Source organism: Arachis ipaensis, chromosome B7 (assembly GCF_059453495.1).
Source record: "Arachis ipaensis isolate K30076 ecotype BB chromosome B7, ASM5945349v1, whole genome shotgun sequence".
Classification (NCBI taxonomy): Eukaryota; Viridiplantae; Streptophyta; class Magnoliopsida; order Fabales; family Fabaceae; genus Arachis; species Arachis ipaensis.
The window spans coordinates 101,957-129,451 of NC_142442.1; the positions used below are offsets into that span (position 1 = coordinate 101,957).

The 27,495-nt window shown below is 32.4% G+C and overlaps 1 protein-coding gene and 2 pseudogenes across 3 annotated transcripts; 1 reads left to right on the forward strand and 2 right to left on the reverse strand.

Annotated features, from left to right (window-relative positions):
- Positions 1-8,456: 8,456 nt before the first annotated feature.
- On the reverse strand, positions 8,457-14,254 carry LOC107606402 (aldehyde oxidase GLOX-like; annotated as a pseudogene). Its single transcript, XR_015892268.1, has 4 exons — positions 14,134-14,254; positions 9,665-10,585; positions 9,250-9,501; positions 8,457-8,904 (listed from the first exon to the last, which is right to left on the reverse strand). The product of XR_015892268.1 is annotated as an aldehyde oxidase GLOX-like (transcript).
- Positions 11,251-14,271, reverse strand: LOC107609434 (pentatricopeptide repeat-containing protein At3g53360, mitochondrial pseudogene; annotated as a pseudogene). The gene is made up of 2 exons (XR_015892267.1): positions 14,134-14,271; positions 11,251-13,588 (listed from the first exon to the last, which is right to left on the reverse strand). The product of XR_015892267.1 is annotated as a pentatricopeptide repeat-containing protein At3g53360, mitochondrial pseudogene (transcript).
- Positions 14,272-22,074: 7,803 nt separating this feature from the next.
- On the forward strand, positions 22,075-26,931 carry LOC107609217 (cell division cycle protein 48 homolog). The gene is made up of 9 exons (XM_016311089.3): positions 22,075-22,352; positions 22,656-22,821; positions 22,905-23,133; positions 23,303-24,069; positions 24,243-24,464; positions 24,753-24,824; positions 24,940-25,221; positions 25,583-25,939; positions 26,396-26,931. Exons 1-9 carry the CDS (start codon positions 22,321-22,323, stop codon positions 26,699-26,701), a joined length of 2,433 nt encoding a protein of 810 aa, XP_016166575.1. The 5' UTR covers positions 22,075-22,320; the 3' UTR covers positions 26,702-26,931.
- The last annotated feature ends 564 nt before the right edge of the window (positions 26,932-27,495 follow it).

Here is a 27,495-nt window from a genome sequence, read left to right on the forward strand (position 1 = left end):
AAGGATACAAATAGGATGATTTAAATGTTAGGAACACAAATAGGACTTACCCCAAACGTTAAGGACAAAAACATACTTTACTCTAAATTTAATGATCATTTATCTTCTAATTTTTTTTTAATTATTTATCTAAAAAAAAGAGAAAAAGTTATTTTTGAACTGCGTTTTAAGGCATTAGCCAATTGTGAAAGGGTGGGTCAATTGGGGGGGGGGGGGGTGGTTGATCCTCCTACTAGCTATGCACTTTAAACGAAGGAACGGTGAGAAGCTCAATACATTTAGTAATTTATAATTATTAATGAGTTATTATTAATATTTTTATTAGTATAAAATTATATCTAATGATATAAGATTACACATTCTTCTCTTAATAATTAAATGTTAATTAAATTTTAATAAAAATATTAATCTCTGAGATTTTTTTATTTAAAAATTTAAACCTTCACAAATTCACATAATATAAGTCACCACTTATTTTTACATTGGGTTTAATTTACACAAAATAAAAAAAAATAGCCACAAAAATCTTTACACAAAATATTATATAAGTAGATTTATAGTTTGAGAATATTATACTTAAAGATATTATATACAAGTATTAAAAAGTAATTTTATTAATTTTAGTATTATAAATTAATGGTTTATTAGTTATTCTATTGATTCTTATAGTTTTATTAAATTTGTCATTAGATTCTTATATATTTTTTTTAATTAGATCTTTGCACTACTTTTAATATTGTAGTTAAGTCATTTCGGGTCAAAAATGTTAAATTTAATGCAATATTTCTTTTAAAAATATACTGTCAAAAATCTAGTTAAGTTTTTAATTATAGGTATCTTTAACTTATGAAAAAATATTCCTTTAACTCTATTATTTTTTACATTGATAAAAATTTAATATAAAATTAAAAATAATATAAAAATTCAATTAAAAAATATAAAAATTTAATTGTAAATTTAATAAAATTATAAAGACCAACAAAATAATTAAATCTAAATTATTAACAGTTAGTTTTAATAATTAAAAAATAAATTATGAATGTATTTATTTTGTTATACATAAGAATAGATTTTCAATCTCAAAATGTCTAAAATATCAGTACAAGAATGATGAATTTAAAAAGAAATATGATAATTAAGATATTAGTTTTATTCTCTTGACATAATAATATCAAACATTTACCCTTTATATGAGAATAAAAATTTTTAATTTATGGTAATTAACATTTTTTGGGTTATTTTAAAATATTATACTCTAAAACTTCAAACAAATATAAAAGTAATCTATTTAATATATTAAAATTGAATTTCTTTTCTTTAATTAATAAAAGTGAGGTATCAATTTTTTATGAGCTTTTTTCACTCCTAAATAAAAGTACTCTTTTTCAATATAATAACATTTATTATTATTTATCACTTTTTTATTTTATTTTATATTTATTAAAAACTCTTTTTTTATATTTTAGGTATTAATTATTGTTATTTAATTAACTTATTTTAGGTATGTAATTATTAAAATTTTATATATTAATCATACCCCGATTTTGATGTTAAGACTTTGAACATAATCTTAATTCAATTTGGACAATGTGGTGTTGAGTTTGAAGAAATAAAAACAATAATTTGATGATGACTAACATTATAATTTTGAGTTGAAAGTTTAAAATTATTTGTGCTGTGTGTGTTCATTGTGCAGAAAATTATTACTCAAAACAAGTCCAAAAATAAAACAGGCTTAAAATAAAAAACATTTATTTCATTTTTTGATGGCCCAAAAATATTGTTGCTGATCATAAATCAAAGCAACACTTTTTTCTTTGGTCCAAAAATTAGGCAACGAACTCCCTTCTGTCTTTAATCTACAACCCACGTGATTAATCCCTAAATTGAGAAAGAAAATGAACTTACTCAAAGCAAAAAAGAATATTAAGCTCGATGCTCAAGCAAGAAGAAAAAAGTGTTTATCAAAATCAAACAACAACAAAAAAAGAAGAAGAAAAGTCAGAAGTTAAGGTACCAAAGTAAAAATCAAACTAAAGGTTAAATCAAAATAATATTTTTATCTTTGTGCTTCCATTGTAGCTTGTTGAAGATGCCTTCCTTCTACATACACCGTTCGAATAAGATGAAAAAATGGAGCTTGTGAATCATTGCTACAAATCAAAGGTTAAGAACAAAACTTGAAGCCAAAGAATTGATGAATGACTCAAATCCTTGAAACCAAATGAAAAAAGAAGAAATAGAAGCAGGTAGGTAAGAATGCATGCTAACTCTAATCACTGTTGCTGTTCCATTTCTTCTCTGCGTTACTGTTATGATATATAGGAAAAGAAGAACAAGTCAAAGATGTCCAACCTAGTTCAAATTTTGTAAGCTTTACTCTTCGTTAAAAATGATAAACGACCAGAAATCGAAATAAGGAGTGAGCACATAGCTTGAGTCTTCATAGCTTACAAGCTATTCCTTTTTCTCCTTCATGATTTTACATTAAATTTTCTATTTTTCAGTTTTTCATCTTTCTTTATTTCTTTTCAATGAAAAAAGGCATTAAGCAAGGTATCAGTAAAAGTCATTTAAAAAAAAGGCAAATAAAGAGAGTAATCTGAAATTTCTATATCGGTCGTTATTAGCAACTAATTTTTTCGGTCGCTAAAATCAATTACTATTCTGGTACTTTTTTGTAGTGTCAAAAAAGGTTGTTGAGTTATTTTTTAGTAACTTTAAATTATTTACTGGTATTAGAAAAATTTGTGCTTTATAATTTACAATAATTTATCATTGTTCATTTTAAGTTAATTTCGATATATTCTTACTTCACAGTAAAACAACATACAAAATATTTGTTAGTGAATTTAAGTATTATGCTATTTAATTTGACATTAAGTATATATATTTAACTTATTAAACGAAGTAAATTAACAAAAACATTTAATAACTACATTCGAATTAATACACTTATTAATGCTATATTAAAAAAAGAACAATGGATATTATGTTACTTTTTTGTTAGTTAAATTATTACAATTCAAATTAATTTTAATAAACAACTTAAAACTATAAATTCAATCTTATCACGTACATGGCACGAGTTATTACACTTGTATATTTCTATAAATTGATAGGAAAGATTAAACTTCTTTAAAACAATAACACACTAAATAATTTAAATTTTTTGTTACTAGTATATAAATAATTTTTTAAGCATCCCTCAATAATTCAAAAAAAGTAATTTAAATTCTTTAAAATCAGAAAATTAATAAAGAACTAAGAGTGAACTATCAATTTAATCTTTGACCATTTTTTCGAATAACAACGCGACCCTTCACATAAAAAATAGTCCACTTCAATTCTTCTCCCTATTTCCGTGACATACGCGATCTCTCTGTATGTTTTTTCGTCAAATTCAAACAAAAAATGGCAATGTTACGTTACATAGCTGAACTGTCACGTCTGCTTGCTAAGATAGTTATTATGTGTCAACATTAACAATCAGAAATGAAAAAAAAAATTCTAATTGTCTCTAAATTTAAATTAGTTAAAAATCTATTTTCTCCTATTTTTTAGATAAAACAACGTTGTTTTGACGTTAAATTAGTCAAGAATATATAAAATAATAAGTAAAAATTAATTAATAAATTATTTAATTTTAAAACATTATTTATTAAAAAACTAAATAAATAATCTTAATATAATTTTAAACATATAAAATAAAAAAATCCTAATTATCTCTAAATTTAAATTGGTTAAGAATTTATTTTTCTCAATTTTTTAGATAAAACGACGTCATTTTGACGTTAAATTAGTCAAGAATCTATTTGTTATGGACCTATTTTTTCTACCAGATTGATATAATATCTTCTTTAAATAATTTTTTATTCATTATATAATATTTTTTTTCATAAATCATTCAATATATGAAATAATAAGTAAAAATTAATTAATAAATTATTTAATTTTAAAATATCATTTATTACTTAACTAAATAAATAATTCTCAATATAATTTTAAACATATAAAATAAAAATTAAAATATCATTGATACATTAATAATAATAATCTTATATATAATATATTATAAATATTATGATATAAATAATTTTCACAATAAACAAAAACTAATGAATATATTATTTGACGTATCTTGTACAATAATAATAATAATAATAATAATAATAATAATAATAATAATAATAATAAATTATTACTAGACATTGAAATGCATAAATTTTTTTCGAGTAACGACAAACTTGATTTGTCATATCTCTCTCTCTCAGTCTCTCTATATATATAGAAAGAGACTGAAATTATATTAAATTTATATATATTTCAGTCTAAATCATTATATGTGATTATATACAAATAATTTTTGAAATTCATCATAAATGATCACTGTTTAATTTAATTATTAGTTACATTATGTAAGTAATTAAATTTTAATGTACGAAAAATTTTAATTAAATTTTAATGTACGAAAAATTTTAATTAATCTGCATTATTTTTTATATTGCTGAATTTTTATCGATCTATATTGGGTATATAAAAATGGTAAGATGACAAAACTTTAATTGTGTTTTGATTTCAAAGCATAATTAGATTGCTTTCTTTAAAAAGATATTTGTCTCCACACTTTGTTGTTATAGGGTTGATGACAATAGTGTCATAAATACAATGAAACCTAAGAATTTCTTAATTAGTAATAGTAAGAAATTCTCAACTCTTTTAAATAAAGAAAATCTCTTAATAGTTGATTAAAATGTACACTTAGTACTTCTTTTTCTGAAATAGTAGACAATAACTTATTTATACATATTGTGTTTTTTTCATTACTAATAGATACAATGTTTTAAACATACACAATCATTAAAAGGTTGTGTCCCTTCTACTAAATGGTACTAAACGGTTAGTAACCGTTTATTAATATTAATAATAATATCAATAATATTAATTAATCAAATTTGTAAATACCCTTCAATCCTCCACTGTTTACAAAATTTAAATGTCATACAAGTATATGCATAAAGAATGTGTCACTAAGATTAAACATTCTTTTAGTGTAAATTTTAAAGTTCTAACGAAGTAATAGGTGTCTAATCGATTAAACATATACTCTATATGCTAGTACAAAAAATTACACACATTACTTATACCCTCCAGCAAGTTCAAGAGTTTATAATTTTAAGCACTTATATGGCCTTGTACTCATCTTGGTTTCATGAATATTTACGAGAATAAAACCTCTCAAATTTTCGATTAGAACGGCACCACTCTTATATTCATACAGGTAGAATCTTTTGAAATCATTCCATTAAGAGTTTTAACTCATCCTCCTAATTTATTGTAAATAGCACTAAATCTTATACCTTAGTGCTCCAATTGCTAAATAACTTGTTATAACCCATTAAACCTTGAAACTAGTGGTCTACTAGAATAAGGCTGGGTTCCCATCATTTAGCAATAATATGTTTTAATCCCATTTTAGCAGTAGTCTCTTTGATTTTATCCCTTGACAAATCTTTAGTCAAAGAGTTTGCTAAATTTTCTTGAGATCTTACATAAGTGATGGTAATTACACCATCATCTATTAGTTTCCTCACAAACTCATGTCTCAAACTTATATGTCTAGACTTTTCATTATAAACCTTATTATATGCTCGAGACATGGTTGATTCACTATCACAGAAGATTGAAATGGCTGTCGTCTGTTGTAGCCACACCTTTATATCATACAACAAATTTCTTAACCATTCCGCTTCTTTACCTGCGGCTAATAAAGCTACAAACTCAGCCTCCATAGTAGAATATGTAATACATGTTTGTTTTTTTGAGACCCAACTTATTGCTCCACCACCTATGGTGAAAATCCATCCTGAAGTGGATTTGTTATCACTAAGATTTGTAATCTAACTTGCGTCGAAATATCCTTCTAAAACTGCGGGATAATCACTATAATGTAATCCCAAGTTTATGATTTTCTTGAGATAACTAAGAACTCTTGTTATAGCTTTCCAATGTTGATTTCTAGGCTTTCCTGTAAACCTTGATAATTTGCACACAGCAAATGCTATATCAGATCTAGTACAATGCATTGCATACATTAAACTTCCTATAGCACTAGCATATTCTAATGGTGCTATGGGTCTTCTCATGTTTCCTTCTAATTTAAGATTAGGATCATAAAGTGTATTAGATTCTTTAATTGTGAGATGATCAAATTTTTTCAATACCTTTTTGATATAATGAGATTGACTTAAAGTAAAGCCAACTTTATTTTTATGCACCTTTATGCCTAATATTGTATCAACTTCATTCAAATCCTTCATCTTGAATTTAGAAGTTAGATACTCCTTTGTTATACGAATTTCTTCTAAATTTGTTCCGATGATTAACATATCATCACCATATAAACAAATGATTACTTCATAATCTTTAGTAAATTTTAAGTAAATACATTTATCCACACTATTATGTGAGAAGCCATTTGATAACACCAATGAATCAAATTTCTCATGCCATTGTTTAGGCCCTTGTTTTAGCCCAATACAAAGACTTAATTAATTTGAAAACTTTCTTTTCATTTCCGGGTAGCACATAGCTTTTCGGTTGCTCCATATATATTTCTTGTGAAACATTAGTATTATTTTGGGGATATTCTAAATTAGAAGTTGAATAATTGATAATTTTATTTTCAATAAATTCTACCTCTCTTGATTCAACCAGAGAAAAATATTTAGGGATTATGGATTTTGTTTGAGTGGTATGGCCTCTCTCCTTAACGCTATTTTTAATTTTGTATAGGCAAATAGAGGTTTATGTTTTTTTGTTTGGTCAGGTGAATTGGACAACCTTCAATCCTAGAAAACCCTAAGAAAACCCTAAAAAATCCTAGAGAAACCTAAAAAGCCCTAGAAAAACCCTCGAAAACTTTAGAAAACTCAACAAACCCTCAAAATACCCTAGAAAATCCTAAGAAAATCCTAAAAAATCCTAGAAAACCTTAGAAAATATTAGAAAAACCCTAGAAAACTCTAGAAAAATCCTAAAAACCCCTAGAAAATACTAGAAAAACCCTAGAAAACCCTAAAAAAAAATTGGAGATGAATTCAGAGAAGAGAAAACTAGAAGAACACAAATACAAATCAAAATACAAACAGAAAATAAAGTAAATAGATCCTCAAAAACAAGAAAATTGGGAGATGAGATCGAGAGAAGAGAAAACCAGAAAAACACAAACACATACGACTGAGAATCAGAGAAAAATATTTAGGGATTATGGATTTTGTTTGAGTGGTATGGCCTCTCTCCTTAATGCTATGTTTAATTTTATATTGGCAAATGAAGGTTTATGTTTTTTTTTTTTTTTTTTTTTTGTCAGGTGGACTGGACAACTCCCAATCCTAGAAAACCCTAAGAAAATACTAGAAAATCCTAGAGAAACCTAAAAAACCCTAGAAAAATCCTCGAAAACCCTACAAAACCCTCGAAAACCCTAGAAAATTCTAAGAAAACCCTAGGAAACCCTAGAAAACACTAAAAAACCCTAGAAAATCCTAGAAAATCCCTAGAAAACCCCTAGAAAACCCTAGAAAAATCGTAGAAAACCCTAGAAAATCCTAGAAAAAAAATTGGAGATGAATCTAGAGAAGGAAAAACCAAAAGAACACAAATACAAATCAAAACACAAACACAAAATAAAGTAAATAGATCCTCAAAAACAAGAAAAATGGGAGATGAAATCAAGAAAAGAAAAAACCAGAAAAACACAAACACATAGAATCAGAAAAAAATATTTAGGAATTATGGATTTTGTTTGAGTAGAATGTCGTGTGAGCTAAAACTCATTGGCAATAGAGGTTTATGTTAAGATAAATGTTTGGTTAATGTATTTGGCCTCCTTTAGAGCTGCTCTTGAAAAAATTCTTCTCTTTAAATCATATCCAAAAAGAAAACTTTCTGCCAAAAACGAAAAAAAGACATAAGCCTCTTAAAAAAAACTCTTCTCTTCAAATCATATCTAAAAAGAAAACTCTGCCAAAAACGAAAAAAAGACATAAGCCTCTTATTGATTATTGAAGCAGCTTAAAGCACACATAAGCCTCTTATATTTAATTTATCTCTCAAATATAAATTTTAGTTATTAGTTTGGAATATACTAAAAAGCTTGTTGGAATTGAAACGAATTTTTCTGTCAATCAATTAACAGAATATATCACACGTTTAAACTTTAATTCAAATCCTAATGTCTTGTTATTATCAATGATCATCGATATGTATTTAATATATACATTGCATGCAATCATGAAAATTATTATTATTATTATTAAATGAACGTTTGAAATTTTGACTTAAACCAATTAAATTTCATATCACATCTCATAACAGAGAAGTCAATTTGATCTAACCCAAAAATAAGTTGTAATAACATTGTTCATAATTAAATTGTTAACGCTCAAATAAATGGTTGGAAACAATTTTATTATCTATAATATAATAATAATAAGCATTATCATTAGACATTTTGTATATGAGAAAACTCCCAAGTAATTAGTACTCCTAAATTGTATATTAAATGAATCAACTAACCATTATGTGTGAACCTAATCCATTGAGAAATGCTTGGAATTCCAGCATTAACAACAGTGAGCAAGTAGTAACCAGAAGGTGCAACAAAAGATGATGGTGGTGCTTCCAAAATTGCATTCACTGAACGTTACAGTATTATTACTAATTTGCCCCTTCTTAACCACCATAAACTTCACTCTAAACTCTTTACCGTACCCAATTTGATTACCATATTCTATGGTTAAGTTCATAGGCCTCTTGTTATGGTACCTCTTGTCCATGTAGTGTGGAACAAATGCTTGGAGTCTCAATTCTGTTGGGTATGCCACATTGCGAAATATGTACCTGTTATGAATAATAATCATCTGAATAATCATAGGAATTATACTCTAGCGCGTTAATAGTTTGGTGCATAAGCATCCCGCGTTAATGCAGGATCTGGGGAGGAGCCGCACCAAAAGGGCGCAATGTAGGCAGCCTAAATAATTATATCGGTGGCTTATTCCACATCTGAACCCGTGACCTTCAGGTCACACGGAGACAACTCGGTCATTGCTCCAAGGCCTCCCTTCACCATTCTTTAATAATAATAGTGAAAATGATAATAAAAGACACATTTTTATATTAAAATTTTCACTTCTTAATGGTTGAGATCTCATTGCAAGTTTTATAAATTTTAAAAAGTAATACCTTGGATGAGGGTTGCCACCACCAACCAAGACCCTTCCATCAGGAAGAAGGGTTGAACCTTTTCCCAAGTATCTTTTTGGGGGGTATGGTTCAAGAGAAGCATTTCTTGCATTGTCAAACCCTGCACAACCATGTTTTGCTCCATTGATGATCAAAATTTGGCCAGTTGGGAGAATCAGCATGTCATGGAGGAGGCGCGGTTGCGGCATGTACTCCATGTTCCAACCACAAGTTAAGTAATTTTTATTTTGACTCAAGTCAAATTAATAGAATCATGGGGAAACAGATATATGCTACTACTCATACAATCCACTAAAAGATAATTCTGAAAATTTCTAAATTAACAAATTAAATGATAAACCATAAAAATGTCACACACCGCATCTTAACCAATATCAGACCAAATTATTTACACTTGAAATGCTAACTCTCACCTGTAATTACCATTCTCCCACATGATCTTAAGCCTTCTAGGAACATGCCCTTGTTAGCAGCCCTGAATGCCCCAGTAGTAGAACCACCACATACCATAACTTCCACCTTTTGGAACTTGTGCTTATGATGTAAAGGTAGCATCACAGATGAGCCTGAACTTGGATAGTTTCTTGATCCGTGTCCAGGGATCCGAGGGAATGTCTTGATCACCCAGTTCCTTCTCGCGTTGAGCAGGATCGAATCACGGTTTGCGAAAATGAACAAGTTCCCATCAGATGATAAATGAAGAAAAGGATAGAGATTGTCCCCTCCTGAATTTTTGTCATTGGTTTGGTGCAAGAATGGAAGAGCAAAAGATTTTTCTTCATGATTAATTTTTGGTACAAATTCATATGTGAATACGTTTCTTCCACCAACAACAACAACTCTGTCATGTTCTGCGAGTTTTTTACTAGAAGCATACCACCGTTCATCAAAAAGGGTCTTCTTTGATTGAATCCACCCACATGTAAGATTCTTTCCTCCACCACCATCACAGGGTCTACAGAATCTTATGCTTTTAGCTCCATTGCCATATCCACCAGTTTGCAATAGTGTTCCATTGCTAAGAAATGAACCAGAGGAAGACCATGTATCAGTGTCAAGCCTCAAAGGCCTAACTTTGTTAGCAGCAATGTCATACTCTACTGAGTGTGCATAGCATGTAGGATCCACAAGATCATTGTGACTTGTGGTGCACCATGTTCCATTGTAGCGTTTTCTTAATTTGTAACCTGATTGGCCGGCTCCGGTTTGGTCAAACATTATAACCGTGTTCCGATTGGTCAATGCCATGTGCATGCTGACCACACCAGAATTGTGAAGTAGAAGTTGCCATTGCCCTTTGGTGCCTATAGAGGAACTTGATTTTTTTACATTGGCACCATTAATCAACACAGCACAAAAGATGATCAAGATTAAGATTGTGATAATCATGGTTTTGGTGCAAGAAATTATTATGACCATTTGTTTCATACACCATGTGATGATGATGCCTAGAGGGTTATGGTAATTATAAGATTTAGCAATATAAGGGTAATGTTTCATGACATTGTTTTGGTTGGGGGCGAGTAACTAGAACTAGAAGTCATGCACTTGTAAAGAAGAAATTAATTTGACAAAATCTTAACCTAATTATCATATAGTGTGTGATGATTGATGAGGATTTAATTTAATAAGAGTAGTGTCTTGAAGGAAGTAAATAGCAGTTGAGTGTTTGGTGAGAATCCAATTGATTAACATAATTTTAATTTTATACTCCCTCATTCATTAAATACGATACCTTATTTTTTGTTCCACAATGTCATTTTTTATTTTAAATTTATCATTATATTGTCAATTATATCCTTATATACAAATGCATTCTTAGCTTTTACTACAGTAAGAAATTTTTACTCCATAAAGTAATAAGTAATATTGACCATTTAATATAAAGAAGAGAGATAGAAGAAAAAAGAGAATAAAGGGCACTAAAAGAGAATAATAGAAGAGATGATTTTTCCTATACAAAAGAAATAAGAATTTCTCCAACAAAAATTTTAATAACTTACATTGATTAACATATAATTCATTGTCATATATTATATCCAACAATCTTATTTAGCCCAAAGTGATATATGGCATTAAACAAGATATAACTTAGAGGCATACTGCATATCATCAATCCCAACAACTGATGCATACCTTGTTTAAGTGGAGCTTAACTCACCCTATCTGTCACATATCAACAGCATAGTTTCAATAAACCAACACGGGATTGGTCAATATTGTAAGTGCCTTGGTCCCTTAATCAGTAGTCCCGGTTTGGGATAGGTTAGTTGGGTTCTTAGTATAAGGAATTGGATGCAGGTTGTTCAATCGGGAACCAAAAAAAAGCATAGCTTCGACGAAACCTTCCAACTAACTTCCTCACTAAATGTCAATGCCTAACCATTTGCAACTATCATAACCATCATCCAACATCTGCAACCATAACTCTTCAAGCATTGTGTATATTTTTTCCCTTTGAGGATGTGATGTATCATCTGAGAAGAACACATGGATCTTATCCTTGACTTCTATCCAACTCTGACCAGGAACCTTTGGTATACCCGTTTGTTTCATCAAGCTCCTTAGTTTGGCAACATCTTCCCAGTTTCCGCCAGAAGCATGAATATTGCAAAGTAACACCATTGCAGCAGAGCTGGAAGGATCAAGCTTTAGTATATTTTCAGCAGCTCGCTTCGCAATGTCAACATTACCATGAGTTTTGCAAGCAGATAGGAGAGTTTTCCACGTAGTAATATCGGGGTCAAATCCTGTTTTCATGATAAAAGTCTCTGCTTCATTCAAGCATCCAGCTCGAGCAAGCAAATCAACCATGCATGAGAAGTGCTCTCTTCTTGGTGGAACACCTAGTTCGACTTGCATGGTTTTATATAGGTGCCATCCTTCCTCCACCAATCCAATGTGACTGCATGCGGTGAGAACCCCGAGATATGTGACCTCATTAGGGTGAATACCAAACTTTCTCATTCTTCTGAAGAGATTAAGTGCTTCATGTGCAAGCCCAAATTGTGCATAACCAACAATCAAACTACTCCACGAGATAACATTTCGGTTGAGAGTTGAATCAAAAACATTTTGAGCAGATTTAAGTGATCCACACTTTGCATACATGTCAATCAATCCATTGCAAACAGAAACATCTAGCACAAGTCCACTTTTAACACTAAGGCAATGGACTTGATTCCCGGCTTCCAATGAAGCTAATTCTGCGCAAGTTCCTAATAAGTTCATTATGGTGATATTGTCAGGTCTATTTGCAGAAGAACTCATTAGTTAAAACAATCTGAAAGACTCTCCTGCTTGTTTGTGCTGCAAGCAAGCTGAAAGAATTGCATTCCACGAGACTAAATTGGCATTCTCGCTTATATCTTCAAAAACATTAAATGCATCTTGTAGATCTGAACACTTTGTGTACATGGTTAGCAAAGAGTTGCAAACAGGTGCATGCTTATCGAATCCTAGTTTGATAACGTAGGAATGAATTTGCTTGCCTTGGTTGAGTGCCATCGAGCTCCCACAAGCAGAAAGTAAGGAGAGGAATGTAATGCTATCTGGGACCAATCTCGAATCCATCATCTGACAGAAAAAATATATGGATTCATTAGCATCAACACTGTCAGCAAATGCTGCAATAATTGCATTCCATGACACTAAATCAGGGCTTTCAATATGATAAAATGCAAGTTTTGCTGAAGGTAAGAATCCAAAATTTGCATACATATCTGAGAGCAAACATCCAGCAAAAGTATTCCTCCCTAAACCAAATTTAGTACATACTCCATGTATTTGCCTTCCGAATTCTGGCTCTAGCAGGCTGCTGCAAGCACTGAAAACACTGCCAAATATAAATTCATTTGGCTGATTGGAACCCTGCCTGAGCATGTCTCTGAAAAGATATAAAGCATCTATCTCATTACCGAATTGGGTAAACCCTGTAATCATGGAACCCCAAGAAATCAAATCCTTTGTAGAGATTGTAGTAAACACATCTGAGGCGTGATCAATTTGTCCAAATTTTGTATACATTGCAATAAGAGCATTTTGTGCAATCAGATGATAACCAAATCCTAATTTGATTACATGGCCATGCAGTTGCCAACCTAAAGTTATATCACCTGCAATAGAGCAAGCCTTGAGTATGCTTCCAAAGGTTAACTGGTCTGGTAAATGTCCCAATTGCAGAATTTGCAGATACATGATGATGGCATCATTCTCTTGACCATTTTGAGAGTATCCAGAGATCATTAATGTCCATGAGACCACATATCAGCAGCATAGTTTCAACAAACCAACATGGGATTGTGTCACAATCTGCAACCTTCCCTTGGACAAGCACAAACAAATTGACTCATTATTGCTATTCACCAACCCTTTTTTTTTTTCACTTTAAGGAATCCAATTCAGACCATTTGATTATAATCATCCATAATAACTAATCAATAATCAACCATATCTAAGAAACCAAATCTCAAACAACAAAACAAAGCACAAAAGATTATATAGCCATTCACCATTTTTACCTTTAGGAATCAAATTCATTCCATTTTTATTACAATCATCCTTTGTCCTTACTATATTACATCCAACAAAAACTAAAATTCCCAAAAAAACACAAAAAAGAAAGCACAACATTACATATTCCCAAGTACCAACACAAACTCCTCTTGCTATCCAATTACAATCAACTAATCATTTAATAATCAAGGTAATCAAATTCAAAAGTTCACCTAAACTCCACAAACTTAGATAAAACTTGAATCAACTGTAAAGTAAACAATTAAATAAAATTGGGCACCTTATATTAGCTCAAGGGTTTGAATTTGATAACATTGCACTGAACAAGAGAAGCAATGGATAATGTACCTGAACTTTGGAATCCCCAAAATTTGTGGAGAAAAATTGAAAATTGGGGTGGCCAAGAGGGGTGACCCAATCAACTGAAGCTCTCCAATTGTGATGTTCCGAGAATCCATTGAGCAACAAAGGTTGGTTTTTTTGCATGAATCTCTCCACAAATTCACTGTAACTCAAATTCTTCCAATTCACCTTCTCAATCTCACCCTTTTTTATGATCATCTTCCCTATCAAACAATTCAATTCACACAATCAAATATCAATTTCACAACCTGCTTCTTTCAGCTGGAAAACTAAAAATTTTATTTTTATTTTTAGGTCAATTTTCGGAGAAGAAGATTTTTTTTTTTTTTAGTCTGGTTTCAGAAAATTGGGCCGTGAAAATTTAAAAACAGGCCTAGCCTGATAAGAAGATAAGAGTTTTTTTTTCTTGGTAAAAATCAAAAGTAATGAGATCTCATGGAAAATTATATTATATTTTATGTCAAGTTAATTTTAATAGAGAAAAATAAGTTATAAGTTAATTTAGAAAGAAAATTTTTAAATCCTTAATGTCAAAGATATTCAATATTTTTTGTTAAAGACTTTTGATTTTTATAAAGAAGAAATTGTAATATTTAAAATAGAGCAATGCTAGGGGACCAACAACTTTTGTGATTGGTAGCCATTAAATAGCCATCAATGATGATTTAATGGTGTGCGATTGGTGTGAGATTTCATCTAATGACTCACCTTTCTCTGCTGGTTACATGCTGGCCAGAATTCAATAAAATTGCTGGCCCCGAGACTTTTTCTTTAAAATACATTAAAATTCAGTGAATACAATTAGTATGAGCAATATAATTCTCATAGTGTACCTTTTTTTCTCCAAAGATAGTAGGTTATATTTCATTAATTATTAAAAAATGAAATACAAAGATGTCCAAAAGTAGGACAACATAATAAAAGGTGAGAATTTCCCAAAAACACTACACTGAAGGTATTCATCCAACGGTGCGTGGTCGAAAAACGAAGAAAAATCTTAAAGAAGAAAGAATGATAAATCAAATTGAATGCAACTAAGAGCTTGCCTCATGGAGATGACGACCTAAACTAGGAGTTCTTTGGATTTCACGGAGCAACTTGACAGAGCTTGCTAGAATGGCAGACGGCATTGAAGTAGAACCTTCAAAAATCAACTAGTTGCGAGCTTTTCAGCAGTTCCAGCAAATTATGGCAAGCAATTGAGGATTACGGTAAGCATTCTTCAACGGGTTAAGTATCTCTGTTGATGCAGTCCACCATGTCCAAAAGTTGTTAGGACTCTGAGGGGGAAGACAGTCATGAAGATAACTCTGAGACCATACATCTTTAATTCTAGAGTAATCAATCAAACAATGAGTGACTGCTTCTGTTGTTTTATGACAGCAGGGCATGTTGGTGATATAGATGGGATGCGGTGATAAATCTGAGCAAGCACCGGAAGCCGGCCATGGAGAGATTTTCAGATAAATAGCTTAATTTTGTGAGGCAAGTTCAACTTCCATAGATCAATCCACGGCTTTTTCTGCTGCATATAATTAGGGCAAAGTTCCAGAGGTGGATGGTAAAATAAATAGCCAATTCTGTAACCTGAAGTTGTATCATATTACTTGGATTTGTTCAAATCCCATTGCAATTTGTCCATACGTTGCTGAATTTTAACTGACAAAATCCTGTTTGCAACGTCTTGGGAAAATAATTCTTGAATGAGATACTGATTCCAAGTTCTATCTTCAGTAATTAGATCTTTAACTCTTGGAACCAATTCAGAAATAGCCTGTCTATTTGGCATGTCAGAAATCATTAAAGGATACGGAGAAGGCAGCCAAGGATCCTCAAAGGTTCGGATATTCTCTCTAGTACTCACAGCCCAATTAAGATCTTTTTCAACAATCTTTCGGCCTTCCAGTATGCTTCTCCATCCCCAAGAAGGTAAGACTCCAATTTCTGCCGTTATAGCATTACTATTGCTAAAGTATTTACCTTTTAGGATTTTAGATAATAAGGAAGTAGGCTGTGTTATGAGTCGCCAAAACTATTTGACTAAAAGCGCCAGATTTTGGATTCTGAGATCTTTAAATCCAAGGCCTCCTTCTTTTCGTGGGCGAGTCATAGTGTCCCAGGTAATCCAAGCCATCTGCCTTTCAAAACCTTTTTGTCCCCACCAGAACTGAGAAAGTAGAGAGTGAATTTCCGAAATTAAACCATCAGGCAACTTGAAGCAAGACAATGTATAAATAGAAATAGTTTCTCTCACTGCCTTAAACAATACATGTCTACCACCTGATGATAGAAGATTGCGCTTCCACCCTTGGATTCTTTTCCAAACCTTTTCTTTGATCATACTAAAAGAAGTCTTTTTCGATTTAGAGACTGTAGAAGGCAAACCAAGGTATTTATCCTAAGCCCCAATATGATTAATATTCATAGAGTTAGCCAGTAGAGTACGAGTAGTGGAGGGAGTGTTGTGGCTAAAGAATACAGCAGATTTATTAAGATTTACCCTCTGGCCACTGATGCTTTCATAAGAATTCAATAAATGCATGATATTTGAACATGCTTCAGGATTAGCCTTACAGAATAAGATGGAATCATCAGCAAAGAGGAGGTGGTTGACCTTGGGACATCGCCTATGTATCTGAAGACCCTGAATTATTCTGTTTTGTTCTGCCATGTGTAGCAAGAAGGAGAGACCTTCTGCACAGAAAAGAAAAAGATAGAGAGATAGAGGATCTCTTTGTCGAATACCTCTATTTGGTTTGAAGAAACCATAAGCTTGTCCTTCCACAATAAAAGAATAAGAAACAGTTGTCACTAATTCTCGAATCTACATGATCCACCGGGAGTCAAAACCAAACTTCTCCAATATAAACCAAAGAAAGTGTCATTACACCCTATCATATGCCTTACTCATATCTAATTTTAGCGTCATTTCATTTTTGAGTCCCCTTTTTTGTTCTTCAAGTAATGCATACACTCGTGAGCAATTAGGATATTATCAGAGATTAATCTATCTTTAATAAAAGCACTCTGCGTAGGGCTAATTAGTCTATTCATCATAACCTGAAGTCTATGTACAAATACTTTGGAGATAATCTTGTAAAAGACTGAAGATATGCTTATTGGTCTTACCTGAGTCATATCTTTAGCATAAGAAATCTTGGGAATAAGACAGATCTGAGTGTAGTTAAAACCTTTCAAAATTCTGCCCCCTGAAAAGAAGCTCTTAACTGCTCGAAACACATCACCACTAAGTATGTTCTAGAAGTTTTGAAAAAATTTTGCTGTCATACCATCATCTCCTGGAGCACTTTGAGGATGAATGCTAAATGTTGCATGTTTTACTTCCTCCATGGTCACTGGTCTTTGAAGCCTACGGTTCATGTGAGCTGTAACCTTAGGTTCAAAATCAGTAAATAGAGGTTCAGGGTTCTCATGACAAGTGGAGGAAAAGATTTCCTTGAAATAAGATTCAGCCACAGAAGCAATACCAGCATTTGAAGTAGCCACTTCACCATCACTGCCAGTTAGTTGCCAAATTCTATTCCTTCAGGTTCGATTTCTAAATTTCTAATGGAAGAAAGCTGTATTCTGATCACCGGATTTGAGCCATTTGACTCTAGACTTATCTTTCCAATAAGATTCCTCATTTTGTAATGCTTTTTCAAATTTGTCCTCTATTTCTAAAATGATGTCGCCTCCATGAATTCCTGCTAAACGAAGTTCCTCTAATTCAGACTGTAGTAAATCAATCTCCACCTTTGAATTAGATAGATATGTGTTCTTGCTGCCATCTAACAATCTTATGCCGACAACGCTTTATTTTTTGAGCTAGAATATACATGGCTGAACCATCAATCTGTTCGTGCCAAACCTCTCTAACAATCTGCCTTATTTCATCATTGGAACACCATCTTTCTTGGAATTTGAATCGGCATTTATATCTCTCAGTTATTGAATTAGAGTCTAAGAGAAGAGGGGAGTGATCCGATCTTGATTATGACAGTCTAAGAACCGTTGCATTGGGATAGAGTTGCTGCCAATCAATTCCTACCAGGAATCGGTCCAGTCTTTCCTGTATCAACTCATCACCCCTCCGTCTATTTGACCAAGTGAATGGTCTTCCGACCATACCAATATCAATCAGGAAATTATCATCAATAAAAATGTTAAAGGTTTCAATAGAAGGAGATTTAGCACCCCACCTGCTTTCTCCAATTGTTTAGAAATGACATTAAAATCACCCATTAACACAACCTTACCATCGAATTGTTGGGTGACTGAAGTTAATTCAACAAACTGAGCCATTTTATATTTATCATTTGAACTTAGATAAACACCTAGAACACCATAGGGATCATTAGAATCAGCTGTCAGAACGGATGCCGCAATGAAGAATCTACCATGCTGATAATCCATCCGGATCCATAATAAATCATTCCTTGAAACCACAAGATCTTAGTTTTCCTTCAACTTGTCGAAATTATTTTTTTGTTTCACAGATAAAACCAATCTCGGGAGAGTAGGATTTGCAAATCCCTTTAAGATTGTGGATTGTCAGGGGTCTCCCCAAACCCTGACAATTCCACAAGAGCAGTTTCATATTTCTTTGTGTGCCACTTAAAGGCTGGCATCCTCCACTATCATAGCATCAGAGACAATATCATTGAGACAAATTTTTTTTGAAATATCTTCAGTACCATTACCTCCACTCCTCCGTTTGAAATATATCACAAACTTTCTGGCAAGTTGTTTTAGGTTTGGCTTTTTGTTCTCCTTTTTAAGCTTGGATATGACGTTGTTATTGTGTTGGACATTATTCATGGATAGGATATCTCCAATAAAGCATTAGAAAAAGAATTAGTATCAGTAGTCGTACCTGTGTTTTCTGATTCACCCTCATTTTCTAACCTAGAACCCGAATTGGCAGCAATTTTTTCATTATTTTGTTTTTTCTGATAATCTTGCACACTCATTTTTAAGAAACTATCAAAAAGCCAAAGAGGTGGAGATTTTTTCTTCGGTTAAGCTGAAATAGAACCATCCCGAGGTTGGTTAGGATTGAAGGAAGTTCTCTTTTCAGTTAAACGCCTACTGACTTGATCTGCCTTAAGCCATTCACCAACTCTATCTTTCTTGATATTGTTTTGGGCAGAATCATCAATAAAAAATTGACAGTTCTTAAATTCATACCCCAATTTTGCACAATAAGTACAGAACACACCTATACGTTCATAGCGTACTCCAATTTCCAGCATTTTCTTATTAGGATCAAGCAATTTCAGTGTATCCCTCACTCTTTTATCACCGTTCAGTTCCACTTTAGCCTTCACTATAGGGGTGGCAACGGGGCGGGTAGGGGCGGATTTTTGCTCTAACCGACCCCGCCCCGTCGTACAACAACCCGCATGGAACCTGCCCCGCTTTTACCTGGGGGTAGTAAAACGTTGAACCCTAACCCGCACTTGCGGGTACCCACCCCGCTCCTACCCGCCCCTATAATTATTAAAATTCAATAAATAAAATTAAATTTCAAAATTTATATAACCATCATCACATACATAACATAAATTAAAGTAAAAATTTAAATATGATACAATATTATTAATCATTTACTAATTATTTTACATATATTATACATATTATATATTAAAATTATATATATTATATATATAGTGGGGCGGGTAGGAGCGGGTATTACCTAAACCTGACCCCGCCCCGTCCCTCCCAAGAACTCGCCCCGAGCGGGTAGGGGCAGGGTGGGTACCCGCAGGTTCGGGTGGTATTGCCATCCCTACTTCACTATGCGTGTATCTTTGCCTCTAACTTCAAATAGAGCAACATCTTCAATTTGATCAAGTTTCCCACCTAATTTTCGGCCAACCTCAAGCGTTTTGTATTGTTCAGGCAATCCCCAAAGTTGTGCCCATACAAGAAAAGAAGAGATGTGATTATCCTCCATATTTATTGACTGCTTCCATCTGCGAACATGAATAACAAAACTCTTGAATAACCAAGGCGAACCCCTCTCAATTCGAGTCACATCAGAGTCATTCTCGAAGAAAAATTGAAACTGGTTCTTGAATTTTTCAACTAATCTGGTTTATTCCATATTACATAGAGAGCTCCTTCCATGGTACCTACGGAAAAGATCTGATCTAAGAAAATTCTTTTGGACAGGCTCCGTGTGTACAGGCTTGAATTCCTTCAGAAATATTTTCATAAGCTAAAACGATCAAATCATCCTCCTAATCACTATCAATTATATGAGGATTCTGAGTCTTTGGTTTATTTCTCATGGTGTAGAGAAAATCAGAATTGGTATTTAATGATTCCAGAGAAAAATAAGATATATGGAATGAGTGAATTAGAAAATAGAATGAATTAAAAGAGGAATAAATTGGGAGAGAAAATGAAAATTAGGAAACTAAGTGGGAAAGAAATTAAGAGAAAAAAGTAAAAGAAGATGGAAAAGACTTTGACGAAGAAAAGACAAAAAAATATGTAACTATAGAAGTAGCACAATTAAACTCTAACAGAACGTGAACAAACTCATGAAGCACTAGATGAGGAGTACTCCCGCTAGAATATTTTTCTTTTGATTATTCAGTTTAATTCTCATAGTGTACTTGAACTTTTAAAATTATTCTATTTCATTTGTTTTCAAAAGAAGAGTGACAAATTTTTCACATTTTACCTTCAAAATAAATAAATCCATCAAAGTCTTTTGCCAATTTCAATAAACAAATGGTAAATACTATCATAAAGATTTTATAATTATTTTTATATAAAAATATTTTTTTATTATTAAATAATAAATTATAAAATTTAATTTGATATATTATAAAAATATTTTTTTAAAATGTAATTAAATAAATAAAATATATTTTTAATATAAAACTCTTCATAAAAAAATATTTTTAACATTTTTGTTTGAATAGTTGCCTAAGCAAATAGCATTTAACAGTTTGTGTCATTTTCAGAGAAACTAGAATGTGTTGTGTGTTGTGTGCTGTTCACTGCCAAAGTGTTACACGAAGCATAAATAAACAATAGGAATATCAAATATGAATAAAGCTTCTCTTCCCACGTGTGCATGCTCTCAATTATTCTAACGGGACACTTGCCACTCAACAAAATTGTGTGTAGTGTGTACATACATATTATATTATATATATTATTTGCAAAATTACTTAAATTTAATTTATATTGTCTTATATGAAATTTGAGTTAACAAAATAAGACTACTCACATAAAATATTTTTATATAAATATGATTATTAAAATATTAACATGTATTATATTAAACAATTTTAAAAAAATCTCTAAAATAAAATATTAAGTGACTAATTTTTTTTATTAATATTAATTATATTTTATATCAATATTTATTTTTATATTATTAAAATTTAAAATTTTATATAAAAATATTTTTATTAACAAAATATTAAAAAATGAATAAATTTCATTAGTTTATACGACGAGTAAATAATCAAATTCGTTTCTGAATGATCACCTATTCTTTAAATTGATTTTTGAAAATTTTTTTAAATCAAATGTCTTTTAAAGATTTTAAATTTGTCACATTAATTTTTCTGTTATTTTTATTGCTCAGAACATCAAATATTTAACCATCTTAATTAATTGATAATATAATTAATTAATAAAATTATATTAAATCAATTTTAAATTAAAAAATGTTAATGTTTCAATTTTTTTAATTTGAAATTAATTTAATTTAATTACTTATTATGTTATTCATTGACTAAGATTATTAAATATATGTTGTAGTCTATTTTAACTAATGTGATATTACTTAATATATCATATTAATAAGTTTTGATATTATTAATAATAAAAATGATAAAAAAAATTAACTTGACTAATTTAAAAATATTTAAAGACGAATTTAATTAAAAATATTCTTTCAACACTGATCGAAGAAGAATGAGTGAATTTTCAGGAAAGAAATTTGGCCATTTAGTGGTTATATAATATTCCTCTATCAACTTTACTTAAATAATTGTTTATCAAACTCTCGGATAAGAAGATTATGTATTAATTATGAATTAACTATTAACACGCAGCACAAAAATATGCATATAGCTAAGCTGCTAAACAGTGTAAGCTTGGAGTATGATTTTGAAATACCAAGAATAATCTCTCATAAACCTCATGGCTAAAGGTCAATCCTCTTCTTCTGATCAGTGAGTTTATCTCTCTCTCTCTCTCTCTATATACTACTGTTATTATTAATTCAATGTGATAATCAGGTTTAGTTATGTTTCTATTGCTAGCTTTATTTTATAGAATAGCAAAATGAACTTCTGATAGCAATAATTCTTTTTGATCTAGCTCTGAAATATTGTGGCGTTGATAATAGGATACTAGAAATTAAGATAATAAAGAGGAAAATTGACATGCATAATATATAGATGTTACAGTTATGATTTGAAGTGAGGAACTTGAACTTGTAAACTATTGTTCAGATTTGTAGTTGTTTGGTGCAGGAAAAGTGAAAAGAAGGATTATTCAACTGCGATATTAGAACGAAAGAAGTCTCCGAATCGGCTTGTTGTGGATGAATCAATCAATGATGATAATTCTGTTGTTACTTTGCATCCTGATACCATGGAAAAGCTCAATTTTTTCCGAGGGGATACTGTTCTGGTTAAGGTACGTAGGAACCTAGCATTTTTAGGTTATGGTAATGGAAGGAAGTTAGCTGCTAAGAATGTGTTTTGATGAAATATATTTAGGGGAAGAAGAGAAAGGACACTGTTTGCATTGTTCTTGCTGATGATCAGTGCGAAGAGCCAAGAATTCGGATGAACAAAGTTGTAAGATCTAATCTTAGGGTTAGGCTTGGAGATGTTGTCTCTGTTCATCAATGTTCTGATGTGAAGTATGGGAAGCGAGTTCACATCCTTCCCATTGATGATACTATTGAGGGTGTCACCGGCAACTTGTTTGATGCATATCTAAAGCGTAAGTACAATGATTGAAACCGTCGATTTCATGAAATTGGGGGAACTTAGAAACATGTGTCTTAGGGTTTGTACTACAAGATAGGTTAGATTTGTGTGGATGCAAAATTTTTTTCACTTATAATGAATTTTGAATGAATTGACTTATATTGTGCTTCTGTACTCCGTAGCATATTTTATGGAGTCGTACCGACCTGTGAGGAAAGGGGACTTGTTTCTTGTTAGAGGCGGAATGCGAAGTGTTGAATTCAAGGTGATAGAAACTGATCCTGGTGAATATTGTGTCGTGGCACCGGATACTGAAATCTTCTGCGAGGGAGAGCCGATTAAACGCGAGGATGAAGAGAGACTAAATGAAGTTGGCTATGATGATGTTGGGGGTGTTAGGAAGCAAATGGCTCAAATTCGTGAGCTCGTAGAACTTCCACTCAGGCATCCGCAACTCTTCAAATCGATCGGTGTTAAGCCCCCGAAAGGAATCTTGCTTTATGGACCGCCAGGTTCCGGGAAGACTCTGATTGCAAAAGCAGTTGCTAATGAGACAGGTGCGTTCTTCTTTTTGATCAATGGACCGGAAATCATGTCGAAGCTGGCTGGTGAAAGTGAAAGCAATCTGAGGAAGGCATTTGAAGAAGCCGAAAAGAATTCCCCTTCTATCATTTTTATTGATGAATTGGATTCAATTGCTCCAAAAAGAGAAAAGACACATGGTGAGGTAGAGAGGCGTATAGTATCGCAACTTTTGACTCTAATGGATGGCCTCAAGACCCGTTCGCATGTTATTGTGATCGGAGCAACAAATAGGCCCAACAGTATTGATCCTGCTTTGAGAAGGTTTGGAAGGTTTGATCGCGAAATTGATATCGGTGTACCAGATGAAGTTGGAAGGTTGGAGGTTCTTAGAATTCATACTAAGAACATGAAGCTTTCTGATAATGTGAGATTCACAACCAATAATTCTTTATTTTCCCATATGACTTTCAAACATTACAATTAAAAATGAGTGGTTGTGTTTGTTTCTAGATCATGCATTAAATATGATCCAGAGCTTGCAAGAATTTCTCTGGTATATGTTATGCTTCACAATTCTAAATTATTTTGTTTTTTCAGGTTGATCTTGAAAGAGTTGCAAGGGACACTCATGGTTATGTAGGAGCAGATCTTGCTGCTCTATGCACAGAGGCTGCGCTGCAGTGTATAAGAGAGAAGATGGATGTGATTGACTTGGAAGATGAATCAATAGATGCTGAGGTTCTGAATTCCATGGCTGTCACCAATGAGCACTTCCAAACTGCTTTGACTTCTTCAAACCCGTCTGCGTTGCGTGAAACAGTGAGTTCCCCCCGCTGAATTCTTAACAGGAATGATTCTAACTTCTAAGCATGATTCATCTTTCTTGGTTGCATAAACTTTGGAAAAGGAAGAACACTACTCTTGCAAATATATACTTCAATACATTTAGCATATTAATGTTTTATTCCTTGCAATTCCTTGTATTGAGGAAGTTCTGTGATTATTTCAGTTGCAAATTTGAATGAAAATGTCGTGTTATTATTATGTTAACCTTTAATGTGGCAATTATTTACATGAACCATGACATGAATTGTTGTTATGTGGTAGGTTGTGGAGGTTCCAAATGTTTCCTGGGATGACATTGGAGGTCTAGAGAATGTTAAAAGGGAGCTTCAAGAGGTGCAAAAACTTGAAAGTTGAAACTTGATTTCATATTCTAAATCTTAAATGTGTTATATATTAGGTATTTTTTCAACAATTTATTGATATAAGAGATTTCTTTTGCTGCTTGTAGACCGTTCAATACCCGGTGGAACATCCTGAGAAGTTTGAGAAATTTGGCATGTCGCCTTCCAAAGGTGTTCTTTTCTATGGCCCTCCGGGCTGCGGCAAAACCCTGCTTGCAAAAGCTATTGCAAATGAATGCCAGGCCAACTTCATAAGTGTCAAGGGACCTGAGTTGCTTACTATGTGGTTCGGTGAAAGTGAGGCAAACGTTCGCGAGATATTCGACAAGGCCCGGCAGTCTGCACCATGTGTGCTTTTCTTTGATGAACTCGACTCTATTGCAACCCAGGTTCTAAAGATTCTACACATCAATTGATAAATCAAATTGAGGGTAAACCCACAGTCTCACACCTGACCAAAAACACCAGAGGATTGCATTGTCCCGTGTGATTCAAGAATGACAAATTCGTCCCTTTCCATTCAAAAGATTGTGATGTATGAGTCCTCTAGTACATGTATGGACAAGGATTAATATGTCCTTTTTTAATGGTAGGAACAAACTTGTCTACTAAGGAAAGGAACGAATTGGTTACTTTCGAATACTGAGGGATTACCGGTTTTGGTTGGGAAGAGATTGGGAATATACTCTTAAACTAAACACAAATTGCCAGTAATTATTTTTCTAAGGCTTTGACATTTCGGATCTGCAGCGAGGAAGTTCAAGAGGGGATTCCGGCGGTGCTGATAGAGTGTTGAACCAACTACTAACAGAGATGGATGGAATGTCTGTTAAGAAAACAGTGTTCATCATTGGAGCAACAAACAGACCTGACATTATAGACCCTGCATTGCTTCGGCCAGGACGTCTTGACCAATTGATATACATTCCTTTACCGGATGAGAGTTCACGTCTCCAGATCTTCAAGGCGTGCTTGAGGAAGTCACCAATCTCGAAGGACGTCGATCTTTCGGCTCTTGCTCGTTATACACATGGATTTAGTGGTGCAGACATTACTGAGATTTGTCAAAGAGCTTGCAAGTATGCCATTAGAGAAGATATTGAGAAGGTATGACTAATTTAGCTGCTTTTTTTAAATACTAAGTTCTAAGCTCTTGATCTTAGATATGTCAATAAGTTTTCTGAAGTCCAAGTCATATATCTAGTGAAACAAATCTTTTAAATGATGGGGACGTCTTTCATATGAAATTGATAGTTGAAAATCGTTAGATGATTTGACTTGTTTGATTAAATTATCATTTAATTGTTCTCAATTATCTGTTTCACACGAAGACAACTGTATATGAGTTTCCACCCTTTTAAATGCTATGGAATAATTATGAATATGCGACCCTTTTAAATACTATGGAATAATTATGAATATGCGATGTACTATGTTGCGAGCGAAGAGATCTTTTGCAGGTGAAAAAAAAAAGTGGCAGTTATCTCTTCTTTATTACTCTTTAGCCCTTGGTAGAAGCTCCAAAGATTGATCATTTATTTGAATGGTTGATGAAATCAATAGGACATTGAGATGGAGAAAAGAAAAATAGAGAACCCTGAAGCCATGGAAGAAGATAATGAAGACACTGATGTAGTGGCTGAGATAAAACCATCACACTTTGAGGAGTCCATGAAGTTTGCTCGGAGGAGTGTCAGCGACGCCGACATCAGAAAATACCAACTGTTTGCTCAGACATTGCAACAGTCTCGCGGGTTCGGATCAGAGTTCCGGTTCACAGATAGGACTACTGATACCACTTCTGCTGCTGGTGCCTCTGACCCTTTCTCATCTGCTACAGCTGAAGGAGATGATGATCTATATGGTTAAATGCTATATATACTATTTCATATAGTTTTTGGTTTTGTTGAGAGGGCCGACTTTTCTGTTTGATGTTGAAGGAGATAGAGCTAAGATTAATAACATAGTCAAATATCAAATGATATATCTACGTATGTATGTATATATATCTTGAATACATGAACAAATAGGTGACTTGTATGATCTTATCACATTATTAGAGAATAAGAATAGATCCTCAGTATTGGATTTTTTATGGAGAATGGGGAATGAGTATCATAGAGACATAAGCATATAATGGGATTTTATATTTACTATAATTTCTCCTCCCACATAGGATAAATTGATGTTCAGTGTATTGAAGATCAAGTTCATGTTCTTGTTCAGTAGAGTCCGAAGCAGTATTCAGTTTCATATAGTTTATATGTAATGGAGAATTGGATATTCTAGCTTTGTATATATTCTCTTATGTTATACTTTTTGCCGATGATATTGTCCTTATGGGAGAGTCAAAGGAAGACCTAAATAAGAAGTTGGAGTTATGGAGAGAAGCTCTAGAAGTGTATGGTCTGCGCATAAGCCGTAACAAGACGGAATATATGGAATGTAAGTTCAGTCTGAGAAGAGAAAACTGCAATATAGAGGTGAAGATTGGAGAAAACATCCTACGAAAAGTTAAAAGTTTTAAGTATCTTGGGTGCATCATACAGGATAATGGAGAAATTGAACAGGATGTAAATCATAGGATCCAAGCAGGTTGGTCAAAATGGCGGAGTGCATCTGGTTTTATATGCGACAAAAAAGTGCCTTTAAAACTTAAAGGT